Raw genomic sequence first — 13,667 nt, 5'->3', positions numbered from 1 at the left:
CCCCCCCCCCCCCCCGCATTCTTCTTCGGCCTATGTCTACCTTTCCTCAATCCTGTTATAGACAATCTCTTACACCTCCTATTCACATGCCCAAACCAGCTCAGCCTTGCTTCCCTCATCCTGTCCACCACAAGGCTTCAGCTTCGAATATGCTTATTCAATATAGATATGTGGCACAAATATGTCATTAAAGGCCTATTGAATAGGTATCATATGCGCACACGATGGACTTGCATCTTATCTAGAAAATCATGAATTCATCACAGAACATGAACAAGGAAGAACAGTTAAAAGGAACTAAATCACTCACTATCATAAAATCATGAAATCATCACAACATATGGTATATATATATATATATATATTTTAAAATGATCACAAGGAAGAGCAATTAATGGGACTAAAATAAAGGAACCCATTCATTTTAGTTTGACAAAGGAGAGGATGAAAGAGGAAGGAGAGTAAGAAAGGAGAAGATCATTGCAGTGAACCTCATCAACAGTCCGCTTGGTCTTTTGTAACGTTGAGGCTGAAAATTTCTGTAGTGCCACACCAGTGTCAAATCTCAACGTATAATTTGAAGGTGCTAAGTGGATGGCTCTTAATAAAGTCTTTTTACAATCCTGCCACTGTTCAGCTTCATAATGTGTTCTTGCTAAATAAAGAAGCACCTGACTGTCGGTATTATGATAAAATTTCCGCAAGCAATTTTGGTACTGCAAGAATAAGGCATCAAACATATTCAGTGCTGTGTAAATATACAACCTGAGAAATAGCTAAAAATTGAAGAGATCACAAGAACATACCATTTTCACAGCCAATGCAAAGTTGCCTTGAGCAAAGTGAACATGTGCAAGATTAATCCACACATCAGGCATCTGGACGAAAACATTTCCACTGGCAGCTTCTTGAACCTACGAGGATTAAGATCCAGCAGATACTTCATAAACTTGGGAGTTTTGCCTCAACCATGTAGAAGTAAGTTAACAGACCTGTGTGAAAAGATCCTTTGAAATATCAAATTGACCTTTTTCTGCCAAAACAACACCAGCACCATTTGCAGCATAGAGATTTGCATTATGCTGGAAGAGAACCTGATGAAATGAACAGTATTTTTACACATCAGACAACTGAAAATGTTCAACCAAGAGTCTTATCAAAATGCAAACAGAAAAATCCCAAAAAGGAAGTTTGAAGCTTAAACAAAATGAATTCCAATTCAAAAGACTGTATGGCATACAAAACAACTTATGACACGTTAAATAATTTCTTTTGACGTATACAATAATCTCACTAAGAACACCTAGACACATACGCTAAAACAAGAAATCTAATATACACAAATTTAAATTACTCCATTATCTTACTTAGCACATTCACAGTAATTTTTTATGGTCTTCCCGTAAAGATACACAAAACTCCATAAGCTTATCTCCAAAAGTTCAAAAGATAATAAAATAAGCAAATAACTGACGAAGTCAATTCACACACTTGATGCACTTTTAAAGACTACATTGGACAAGCAACTTGTGAGAAATCAAGGGACAGAAAATTATTGTTGAGATGTGTTACTTAACTGCCTTAAACAAAGACCTATTTATATACACACCTTACACCGTCCTATATACCTATTTTCAAATGTGGGACACTAAGCATAGCATTTTGTAGACGAATTATCTAACTACCCCTCTCAAGCCTGTGCATATATGTCATTTGTACCAAACAGTTGCAAATTAAACTAATACAAGTCGGGGTGGGCATATTCTAGATACCGAATACCATATCAAAACCAAAATGTTTGATACACAGTTTCGGTATGATGGTGTTTGGTATCCATTTGAATCATGTAAAGTATTTATATAAAAATGCTGAAATACCAAATACCCTGTCGAAGTACATAGTTACATATAAAGTTCATATAGATAAGTATAATTCTAACAAATATATAAAATAGTATAGTATAAAACTAATTATTTAGATGTTAGAACTTTGACTACTCTTATCTCGATTGAATGTCCTTTTTGGGTGATTGATTAACGAAAGGGATTGCTTGTACTTTCTTGTCAATATTCTACATGAGAAAGGTGTAAATATGATATAATTGAGAAGTTTCTTGAAAAGCCTAAGTCATAATTACTAAATTAAATGGTATCTTAATTGTCCTATGTCCTCCTATAAATTACTCTCTCTACAAGCATCGTTCATCAAATATAGTAGAACATTTTTTTGGTGTGGCAGTACAATGCTGGCATTACCATTGATACAATTTTGTTGGATAATATTGATGATGCAAATGAACGGTTAACTGGAGCACCCCAAAATCAGGAAGATGAACAAGTACACGAAGGAGAATGTCTCACTTATGACTTATGGTGATGTTGCTATGGCAAGTACTGTTGAGGAGAATATTTATGGGTTTTAGGGGGGTTCTTTAAGGGGCAAGGAAAGAGTAGCTACAGGTTGAGGTTCAAGTCCCAATTCAAGTAGAGCCCCTTGTTGATGAGCCCTCTGATGATGGAGAAGATGAGGACCAAGTAGAACCCTTGTTGATGGCACGTCAAGAGTTCGAGGATCTTGTTGAAGAATAGGATTTTGCTCCATTTGTGATTTGGTTATGCATTTGCTTTATATGTTAAAGACTTATGAGGATTATTGACTATCTATTTCTAGAATATATTATTTACTTTTTAATCTAAGAATTGAAAGATTTGTTTAATATGTTACCTCTATCAAATTCATGTTTATTTATCTATGCATATTTAATATATTTTATATTTATACTAAATAGTGTTTTATATGAAAAAAGTGTGTGCTTCGCTTCAGGCTTCTTGCGTCTGTGAAGCGAGCCCTCGTCACATTTTTCCACTTCTCGCTTCCCAAAACACGGGTAACAATAGATTACACAAAAGTTGGTATAGGCAATACCTAAGATAAATAAGATGATCAAAAGATGTAAAGTAAGGCCAAGCTCAAATAATCTAACATCAGCTAACATAAGATACGACGAAGGCCAGATGAGTAGCAACAATACCCTTTCTAAACTCAAAAATAACCAAGTAAGACACTCTTGAAAGCACGGGGACGAAAAGGAGTTGCTCGAATGGTAAGCACCCCTCGCTTCCAACTCGAAGGTTGTGAGTTCGAGTCACCAAGGGAGCAAAATGGGTGAGAGCTCCTACGGAGGGGTTAAAAATAATAGCATTGGGAAGTCATAAACAGCTAAACTAGGATAAGTATTCTATGGAATTATTACTACAAAAGTATGAATAGTAACACCAAATTGATTTCATATTTCAGCAAAAACTCGAGTATAGAAAACTTTAAAGGTCTCCACGTGCATGATAGCTAGCGTGTGCCAGCCATGGGCAGGAGGCCAAAGATCACAAACCTGCCGAACCAACAACCGATTGCACAGGCCAGTAGGGGGAACATCCAAGGGAAAGAACGTACAAACTCCAGTTAAGGAAAGGATTGTGGAATGGACGGAGAATAGAAAATCGCAGGGTACTAGATCAACGAGGTCCTGGGCAGATGAAGTCGACCAACAAGATGTGAGGAAATCGGGTACGAAAAGTGCAGGTTCAACTTAAACATGGGAGGACTTTGATATCTCAAAAATAACAAATGTTGGGTTTAAGCTAGAATTTGTTAATCCGAAGAGTATTTGGAACCAATTGATTGGGGAAATTGAAATTGAAGATATAAGTACAGAAATAGAATACTGGCAAAACGCAATTGTTTGTTATGTACTTGGAGCGCATCCACCATTTGCAGTGTTGAATGGTTACAATCAACGAATTTGGGAAAACATGGAATAAACAAGACCACTATGATGAAAAATGGCATTGTGCTAGTGCGATTTGACACTGAGATGGGAAAGTAGAGGTCATTCAGGGAGGCATTTGTCACTTTGAGAATAAACCATTAATTGTCAAAGCATGGACACCAGAGATAAATTTCACCAGAGAAGAATTGCAACCAGTGCCTATTTGGGTCAAGCTACCGGGACTGGACTTCAAATATTGGAGTGCTAGACTTTTGAGTAATATTGGGAGTTTAGTGGGGAAGGCGTTGATGGTAGACAAACACACAGAGAAGAAAATTGGTCTGAATTTTGCTACACTACTTGTGGAAGTGGAAGTAGGTGTTACACTTCCGAATGAGATTGCTTTTAGGAACGAAAAGGGTATAGTGATTACTACATATGACTGGAAACCGTCAATTTGTGAACACTGTCATAAATATGGTCATGAAATATACAATTGTAGGAAACTCAAATTTAATCAGAAAGGTGATATCCAAGGAGGTTGTGATAGGGAAGGAACTACATCAATAGAGGGAGTATCACAGGACAAGCCACATAGGCCAGAGGGGTGAGAAGCAGAACAAAGGCAACACACCGAGATCGAGAGGACAATGGAGGGGGAATGTGATGATAATAGGAGGGCATCTCAAATAGTTGTTGGACCAAAAGACAATCTGGCTCAAATGAAGGAAATAGACTCGAGGAATTAATGGAGGATTGCAAACCATTCAGGTTCAAACGTAGAATATTGGGGGACAATCGACACATGTTGGAAGGTATAAGGAAGGGGGAGGCTCAACTATCCCATCTAAGGATGGTTATCGTTCTTTGTTGGAATGTGAGGGGCCAACAAGCAGGAGGTAAAACTTCTCCGCAATGAGCTGGACGTATGTTTGATTTGTCTTCTAGAGACTCAAATTAAAAGTAATAAGATTAATGGGATAGCTGATAACATGTTTGGAGGGTGGAGATCTTATTCCACCAATCCCATTATAATGGGAGGATTTGGGTTGTATGGAGAGAGGATATATATGAGGTGAGTATAATTAATGAATCTGCGCAAACTGTAACATAAACAGTTGTCGTTCTTCCACAGCAATTGACGTTTGATATAACTTTTGTCTATGCTTATAATAAAAGAGAGGAGAGAGTTGAATTGTGGGAAAGATTACAATACTTAGGGATGGGGTGTACTAAACCTTGGCTAGATGTTGAAGTTTTAACTATGTTCTGCATATGGAGGATAGGCTGGGAGGGAATATGGTGACCCTAGCTGAGGTTGCGGATTTTCAAGGCTGCTTCGATAGTTGTGGGTTGACTGAACTACCTAGTTCAGGCTGTACGTATACTTGGAATGATAACCATGCAACGGGCAGAATCTTTTCGAAAATTGATTGGTCTTTCGTGAATGACGAATGGATGGATATAATGCCTGATTGTAAAACACTATTCTTACAAGAGGGAGTGAGTGATCATAGTCCAATGCATATGAATTTCCTATATGATAATCCGAGGAGAAGGAAGGCTTTCAAATACTGCAATATGTGGAGCTCACCTCCACAATTCAATAAGATTGTGAACGAAGTATTGAATACTCAAGGAGTGGGGTGCTGTATGTACCAAATTGTGACCAAATTAAAGGCTTTGAAGGCTAAACTAAGGGGGCTGCATAATGCACATTTCAACAACCTGATGAATGAAGTGGAAGATGGCAGGAAAAAAATTAAAAATTTGCAAGAGCAGTTGCAAATGGATCCTCTGAATAATGTTTTGCAGGAAAAGGAAAGGAGGCAGGCGAGGGAATTTAAAGGTTTAGCTATCTAGCAGAAATGCTTCTTATGCAAAGAAGCAAGGCAACATGGATTAAACTTGGGGATGAAAATACTAAGTATTTCATTCGGTGATCAAGCAGAAAAAATTACTTCAAGCAGTTACACAAATCCAAGATGAAGACCAGCAGACACATACAGACCCAGAGAAGATAGCAGAAATCTTTGTGCAATATTACAAGCAATTGTTAGGTTCTACTGGAGATACATATAGGAGGAAGGCTTCACAGTGTTTCTTCGCTGCCGGTAAGAAGCTAACTGTAGACCAACAAGTCCTACTTATCAAAGAGTATACTAGAAAGAAGGTGAAAGAAGCGATTTAATATTAAGCCTACTAAGTCTCCTGGACATGATGGATTTGGGAGTGGTTTCTTTAGAGATTCAAGGGAGACTACTGGTAGCCTGATCACTGACGCAGAGCACAGGAAAGTTGTTGAAGCAATTGAATGCGACTGTGATCACATTAATTCCAAAAATCACGAAGCCTGTAAGAGCTGCCCAATTCCGTCCCATCTCATGATGCCATGTAATGTATAAATGCATATCTAAAATGGTGTATCGCAGGCTTAAAGAGGTGTTGCCTAGTATAATTAGTAATTCACAAGCTGCATTTGTTAAAAGGAGATCCTTGGTACATAATATTCTTATCTGTCATGATTTGATGAGACACTACAGGAGGAAAACTTCCCCGAGATGTTTGATGAAGATTGATTTGAGAAAGGCTTACAATATGGTGAGATGGGAATTCATTGCAGAGATGCTACATGCTTACAAGTTTCCCCCAAAGTTTATTCAAATGGTCATGGAGTGTGTCACAACGACAAAGTTATCGGTTAAAGTAAATGGTGATAATCATGGGTATTTTGAAGTAAGAAGAGGACTACGACAGGGTGATCTATGTCGCCTCTTTGTTTGTCATGGTGGAGTATTTATCTAGGGTGTTGAACAAAATGGCCTTATTGCCAGACTTCAGATTTCACCCTATGTGTAAGAGACTAAGAATGAAAGTCTCATCTTTGCAGATGATTTGATGATTTTTTGTAAGGGGAATATCTCTTCTGTACAGATATTTTGATGGAGGCGATGTCACACTTCTCAAACAGTACTGGGCTGGTGGCAAACATTGAAAAGTCGAATTTGTTCATGGCTGGAGTAGATGCTTCAACAAAAGAAAAGTTGTTGAACATGACTGGGTTTTCTGAAGGAAGTTTTCCCATAAGGTATTTGGGGCTACCACTATCACCTAAAAAGTGGAGTAAAATAGAATGTCACCAGCTGTGCTTGAAGATAACAGAGAAAATCCGTGCGGTGTCCACACGACATTTATCATATGCTGGCAGGTTGTTGATCATTAACTCTGTCTTATTTTCTTTGCATAATTTCTGGGGTGCTGTCTTTATTCTGCCCCAAGGTGCGTTGAATGAAGTGGATAGGAAGTGTAGGGAGTTCCTTTGGGGTGGCACTGAGGGGAAAAAAAAAGTTCCTCTTCTGGCATAATATGTCGACCAAAAAAGCAAGGAGGTTTGAATATTAAGGGTTGTAAGCTGTGGAACATGGCAGCAGTGGGAAAGTTGATATGGCAATTAATAATGGAGGACATACTATGGGTAAAGTGGGTGAATGAGTTGTATATGAACAACAATGAAACTTTTTGGTCACATGTCCCAAGTCCAAATAGTTGCTGGTAGCCTGGTACTGGAAACAAATAAGAACTACTCAATATCTAGGGGTTACTTGGACCTGCTCTTGAGTTACCAACTGCTGAATTAATATGGAACAAGATTACACTGCCAAAACATAGGTTCATACTACAGATGGCTATGCGTAATCGACTGCTAACCAAGGCGAGAAGGTTGGAACTGGGAATAGGGTGTGATAATAATGTATGTTGTCTATGTGAGGGAGACTGGCTTGAGGATGCAACACATATTTTCAGATCGTTTGTGGACACAAGGCATATGGAAGGCAGTGAAGACTTGGACCGGAATAGATCTATCTAACAAGCACGTGTCTGTGGCTCTATTGAAGATCAAAATGGAACACTGGAGTAGATTTAAAAAGGAGACAATGACAGCTATATATGAAGCTACTATTTATAACATTTGAATCGCTAGAAATCAAAAGATCTTTCGAGGACGAAGTGTAAGTAGAGAGTTTATGATACAGCATATCCAAAATATAATAAGGGAGAGATTACAGTTGTTTAGATACTCGAAATATGGTAGGAGGAGTGAATAACTGACCTATTCTTTATGTAATTAGGCTTTGCTTTGAGGCTCACTAGACTTAACAATCTGAAAGGAGGTTGAGTCTATGGGTGCTCTTTACTTGTACTTGAATTTGTTTTGGTGGTATGGTAATATTTCACAGTCTATTACCAAAAGAAAAAAGAAAACTTTAGAATGTTTTTACATTAATAAAACCCCAATACATCTGGAATATTCATCCATGAAACCAACAAACTAATGAAATCCTAAAGTTGATCCGACTCTACTAGGACCCCAAATATCATAATGAACTCCTAAAGTTGGATTTCCCCTTCCCGTGCTTTTGGAGCCAAAAGCATGAAACTCGAAAGACATTTGGACTAAAGAGAATCTAACCAAATTTTAGTCAATGTTATCAACGATACGCTTAAGCCCTGAAGGAAGCTCAAACATGTTGAGCGCTTCACCTCGCTTAATGTGCGCTTTAGTAAGGTTCAGAGACATACTTTCCTTGCCATTAACCTCTTCCAAGGAGACGACACTAAGCAATTAATATTTCACTTTATGGTAATAATCTTTCAATTTCTTTATTCTCATATTTATCATTCATGCTTATAAATTATTAGTCTTGGGCGAAATATATATATTTGTATTTTTCTCCATTTGCACCTTTTTTCATTAAAGTACATGCTTTATTTGCACTTGAAGCCCCACAAGAACTTGGAGCTTTTTTGCGCTTTTTGCTTTTGATGACACTGATTTTAGCAAACAACCACAATTTTTAAAGCTGACCAGAGGAGAGAATACTATCAGATCTGCCTGAAAAATTTCCCAAAATGACTAAGAAGTTGCTGTTTGACTAAAGCAGGCTGAAAGAATTTTTAAACAAGTTGGACAAGGTATAGAAGCTTCATCTGATTCCCCCAGTGTACGTGTAACTCAGAAAAGCCACCGGAAAAGCATGATTAAGATCTACAGAACAATAGATGAGAGATGACTCGGAAATCTTAGACGACCCAAGGAAAAAAGATCAGTTTTGGAAGATGGCCTAGAAAGGTCTCATGCCCCTGGAGCGCGTGTCAGACACGTCGCTGGAGACGGAGGCTCCACCAGCACATGATGGTGAATCTGGCGGATTGTTTATCTGGGGTTTTCTCGCTGGAATTTCCTCAAGTAGTGGACCCATTGGAGAAAAAGTGGCATGATCTGCCTGAAAAATCACCAAAAAGAAGGCACAGTGATTGTCCCAGACTTGCTGGCTACTGCACAGCAAGAATTACTTACCAAGGCTCTGATACCATGTGAGAAATAAAGGCATGGGAAAAACATTATTGAAACATGTTACTTAACTGTCTTACACTAAGCCTTTAATATATACATACATTAAACAACACTAAACACGTATTTTCCAATGTGGAACACTAATCATAGAATTATATAAAGTAACCATCTAATAACCAAAATAAGAATTGGGAAAGGTCACCAGGCCTCATGGACAAACAAATTTGAGAAGTCTATGGGACTTCCAAAGATCCCAAATAGAGAAACTTGAAAATAAAAGCTGGATAATTTGGTAATCATTTCAATGCAATATTAGTCTCATTTTGAGCCTATTGTCCATCTTCCTCTAAGGTATAACAACCTCACTTTAAGCCTATCATCAAAACATATCAGTTAGTATGTGGCTTCAACAGATAGCAACTTACAAAGAATTGGAAAGCACACAAATTATATGGTAAACTGCCGTACATGAGTGAGGCTGGTAGAGGACCTCTACCACCAAACTGTAGGTGGAGGTAGCAGTCATGTGGGAGGGTAAGTGGGAATAGTGTTGATCCTCTTGGGCGGGATTGTTGAGGGTTGGGTGAAACCTGAGATTTGAACTAGTTACTGGGAGAAGAACAATACCTTTATATAAAAGTAAAAAATGCAACATAGCATAGTTTTCAAATGCTCCCAGGCACCTGTCCCGAGGTAATTCTCTCTCCTACTTCCTAGGGGGGGAGGGTCTCTCTTTCCGGCACTCTCTCACCAGAACCTTCATTTCCATTCCTTCCCTTTCATTACCTTTCTGAACTATTACCTTACGTGATAGTTTCCCGAGATTCAGTTCCTTCTTTCAGACTTTGCAATGGGTGATAATAGGATTTATTTCAATGCGGGTTTTAAATCTTTTGACACCACTAAATGGAGCACTGGCAGCTCTGTGTGGTTCGAATGGGTTGAGATGAGTAGAAAGTTGATGAGGAGATCTTTCATGAGCAGCAAAACCATGGAATGGATCTGCTTCACTCTCAGAGAAGCTTCCAGCGATCAGAAGAAAAAAATCAGAAGATGGAAAATTGCAGAAAAAGAGGCGGAGCATTTCTGTACTAGGAAACATAATGAACATGGAAGATTTATAAGTATCATTTCCATCAATAATGGGGGTACGTCCATACCGGTCATTCCAGAATTAGCTTTGAATGCAAGATGGCATGACATAGCATTTAAAATTGAAAGGTTCATTAAATGCTCTAAAAGAATGGAAGTACCAGGACCTCCTAAATTAACTAAAGCCAACTACCCTTATGCAAAGGCAGTTAAGGATAGTAAATGGCAATCAGAGACTATAAAGGAGGCAGAGATTACGAACAATGCTAGCATTATTGAAGTCCACACACATGCTGAAGACCAAAAGAATGGGCTTCTAGAAAAATGCCTAGTAGTTCATCTAGAAGGACAGATGAAGGAAAAGCCAACTTTGCCTGAGATAAGAAGATGGGCATCAACACTCTGGAAAAAGGCATTTGGAGTTAACATCTATGAAATGTATGGAGGTATGTTTCTGTTTGAGTTCCCTAACATTAACATGGCAGAACAAACTCTCCAACGGCAGTGGAACTAGAAGAATTACAGATTCAATCTTGAATGGTGGAATCCGATGGTGGGTTCTCTCCCCAATAATACTCTGAAGAAGGAAACATGGATCAGAATTGTTGGAATCCCCCTTCATCTATGGTCGGAGAGAGTATTTCAAGAAATCGGAAACTTATGTGGAGGTTGGGTGGCCACAGAGGAGGAAACAGAACTAAGAAATCATATGAAGTGGGCAAGAATTCTGGTTGCCAATGATGGAAGAAACATTCCCAAAGAAGTTTTAATCTCCAGAAATGGAGTAATATTCCACTTTCCAATATGGGTTGAGTGCCAAGTAAGAGTAGAATTACAACCGGAATCTTTGCAAACTGAAAATAGAGTCACCGGAGAAGATAGAGCACATGGAGAAGATAGAGCACATAATTACCCGGTACATGCCTTTACACAACAAGCTGAAGGTGGTAAAGGTTGTGGTAAAGTTAATAGTAAAGCCTGTGGAAAAGTTCAATCCCAGCAGTTGAAGGATTTTGCATCAGAGGAACAAATGGATAAAGCTGTAAAAGAAGAGAGAGGGGGCCACACGTGGGGCACACATCTCATTTAATTGAGGGAGAAACTTTGGGCCATCAACAGCCCAATAGAAAGAGGAAACTTTACAAGAATGGTCCTGATTTTTCAAGTCAAGTCATTTTTAATGACACAACTTGTAAAAGCCCAATACCACATAACAGTGGTAATTTCCCAGAACTCCCAGAGTTGCAATACAATCAAGAAACAGAAAGAACAGCCACACAGAACTTGAATCAAATTGCCATGCAGAGGAGGAGATGGCAAACATGATCGGGGAATCAATTATCAAATCTCAACGCCAATTAATAGAGATTGATGATAATGAACTAAGGGGGGAGATTTCAGGAAAGGAGGATAATGGTTCGATCACTCTCATGAAGGACTGGGAGATTGATGAACCACAACCGCTGCAAATTCAACAGAGAGACTTCAAACTGGGTTCAACAAAACTTGATCAAGTTGGGTAAAGTTTTGGGTGTTGACTTCCAGGGCCATGAAGAGGAGGCCTTGGAGCTACTACTTCAAGTAGACAGCTCAAGACAAGCCAGAAGAATGGAAGTAGAGGCTGTATGTAAGAAAACAAGATGCAGAGGTCCCCAAGAGTTAAAAAGTCTAGTAAGCTTTGATGTGAAACTTAAAAATAGTGGAACCAGGGGTATGGGGAGAAACTTGCTCATTAGTGGTAGATGAAGTTTAAATTGGTTACTTGGAATGTAAGGGGACTGAATAATAAGGATAAGATAAGATTAGTCAAAAGTGTTATGGGGGGATGGAATGCAAACATCATTTGTTTGCAAGAAACTAAGTTAGAGGGGGATGTGATAGAGGAGATTAGGCAAATTTGGGGAGGGAGATGGGTTAAATATGCATGTCTGGAAGCTAGTGAGACTAGAAGGGGGAATTTTAATGTTGTGGGACAGTAGAGTGTGGAAGGGGGATATTCTGGAGACTGGCATCTACACTATAACTTGCAAATTTGAAGCTCAACTTCAAAACTTCAGTTGTCACATTACAGGGGTGGATGCCCCCAACTGTTATGTAGAAAGAAGGCTTGTTTAGGAGGAAATAGGGGTGATAAGGGGTTTAATAAAAGGGCCTTGGGCTGTGTGTGGAGATTTCAATGTGGTGAGGTTCATCTCAGAGAAGAGAAGCTGTTTGAGAAGAACAAAAGACATGAGAGAATTTTCAGATTTCATAGAAGATCTGAAGTTGCTTGACACTCAACTAGAGGATGGCCAGTATACTTGGTTCAACGGAGACAATCAAAACATTGCCTCCAGAATTGATAGGATTCTGATATCAAAAGAATGGGATGAAAGCTTCAACAAAATTAAACAAATAGCTTTACAAAGGCTCGGATCAGACCACACTCCTATTGCATTGCTTGGGGGAGTGTGGAACCAAAACAAAAATTATTTCAAGTTTGAAAACTGGTAGTTAGAAACAGAAGGGTTCACAAACAGAATCAAAGAATGGTGGGACACTTTCAGCTTCTCTGGGAGACCGGATTCATACTTGCTTCAAAACTTAAGGCATTAAAAGAAAAGCTTAAGGTCTGGAGCAGGAGTGATCAAGCGAACCTGGGAGCTAAAGGAGGAACTTACTCAAAGAGCTGGCTGTTTTTGACGAAGCTAGTAAGGGTAGAGCACTAACAGAGGAAGAGGATGAGGTAACAAGGAAGAACTCTAGATTACTAGAGTTCGAGGAATTGCTCAAATATGAAGAAATTTCATGGAGACAAAAATCAAGATCACTATGGTTAAAAAATGGGGAACAAGAACACTAAGTTCTACCACAAATTGGCCAATGCACACAAGCGGTACAACAACATTGATGAACTAGTAATACAAGGAGAACTAACCCAAGATCCTGCAAAAATTGAAGGAGAGATAGTAGACTTCTACAAGAAGCTATATACTGAGACTACTAACTGGAGACCTGCCTATACTGTTCCAAATTGCCCCGGGTAAACAAAGGAGGAAAAGGAGAATCTGCAGAGGAACTTTGAGGAGAGTGAAGTCCTAAAATGTCTGAAAATGTGTGCAATTGATAAAGCACCTGGGCCTGATGGATTCACCATGGGTTTTTTCTTAAAATGTTGGGAGGTGGTAAAGGAGGACGTCAAGAAAGCTTTCCAAAACTTCTATGAGCAGGAAGTGTTTGAAAGAAGTTTGAATGCAACATTTATTACTCTCATCCCAAAGAAGAAGGGTGCTAAGGAATTGAGAGATTTCAGACCCATCAGCTTAATAGGCAGCATCTATAAGCTTTTTGCTAAAGTTCTTACAGAGAGAATGAAAGGGGTAATGGCTAAACTTGTGGATTCCCGACAAATGGCTTTTATCCAAGGAAGACAAATCATGGATGCAGTGTTGATAGCTAATGAGGCAGTGGATT

General features: G+C 38.8%; 1 protein-coding gene across 1 annotated transcript in view; it reads right to left on the bottom strand.

The window, feature by feature from the left end:
- Positions 1 to 11,151, bottom strand: part of LOC107026574 (protein CTR9 homolog) — a 14,892-nt gene extending 3,741 nt beyond the window's left edge. Inside the window, exons 1-4 of the mRNA XM_015227591.2 lie at positions 11,128 to 11,151; positions 993 to 1,094; positions 807 to 914; positions 492 to 716 (exon numbers count right to left, since the gene is read on the bottom strand). Coding sequence (XP_015083077.1) covers positions 492 to 716; positions 807 to 914; positions 993 to 1,094; positions 11,128 to 11,136 — 444 coding nt within the window. The 5' untranslated portion in view covers positions 11,137 to 11,151. The remainder of the gene's footprint in view (positions 1 to 491; positions 717 to 806; positions 915 to 992; positions 1,095 to 11,127) is intronic.
- Positions 11,152 to 13,667: the final 2,516 nt, after the last annotated feature.

The sequence above is a fragment of the Solanum pennellii genome, chromosome 7, assembly GCF_001406875.1.
Source record: "Solanum pennellii chromosome 7, SPENNV200".
NCBI lineage: Eukaryota > Viridiplantae > Streptophyta > Magnoliopsida > Solanales > Solanaceae > Solanum > Solanum pennellii.
The sequence above is the reverse complement of the archived record's forward strand: the minus strand, read 5'-3'. Positions and strand labels throughout refer to the sequence as shown.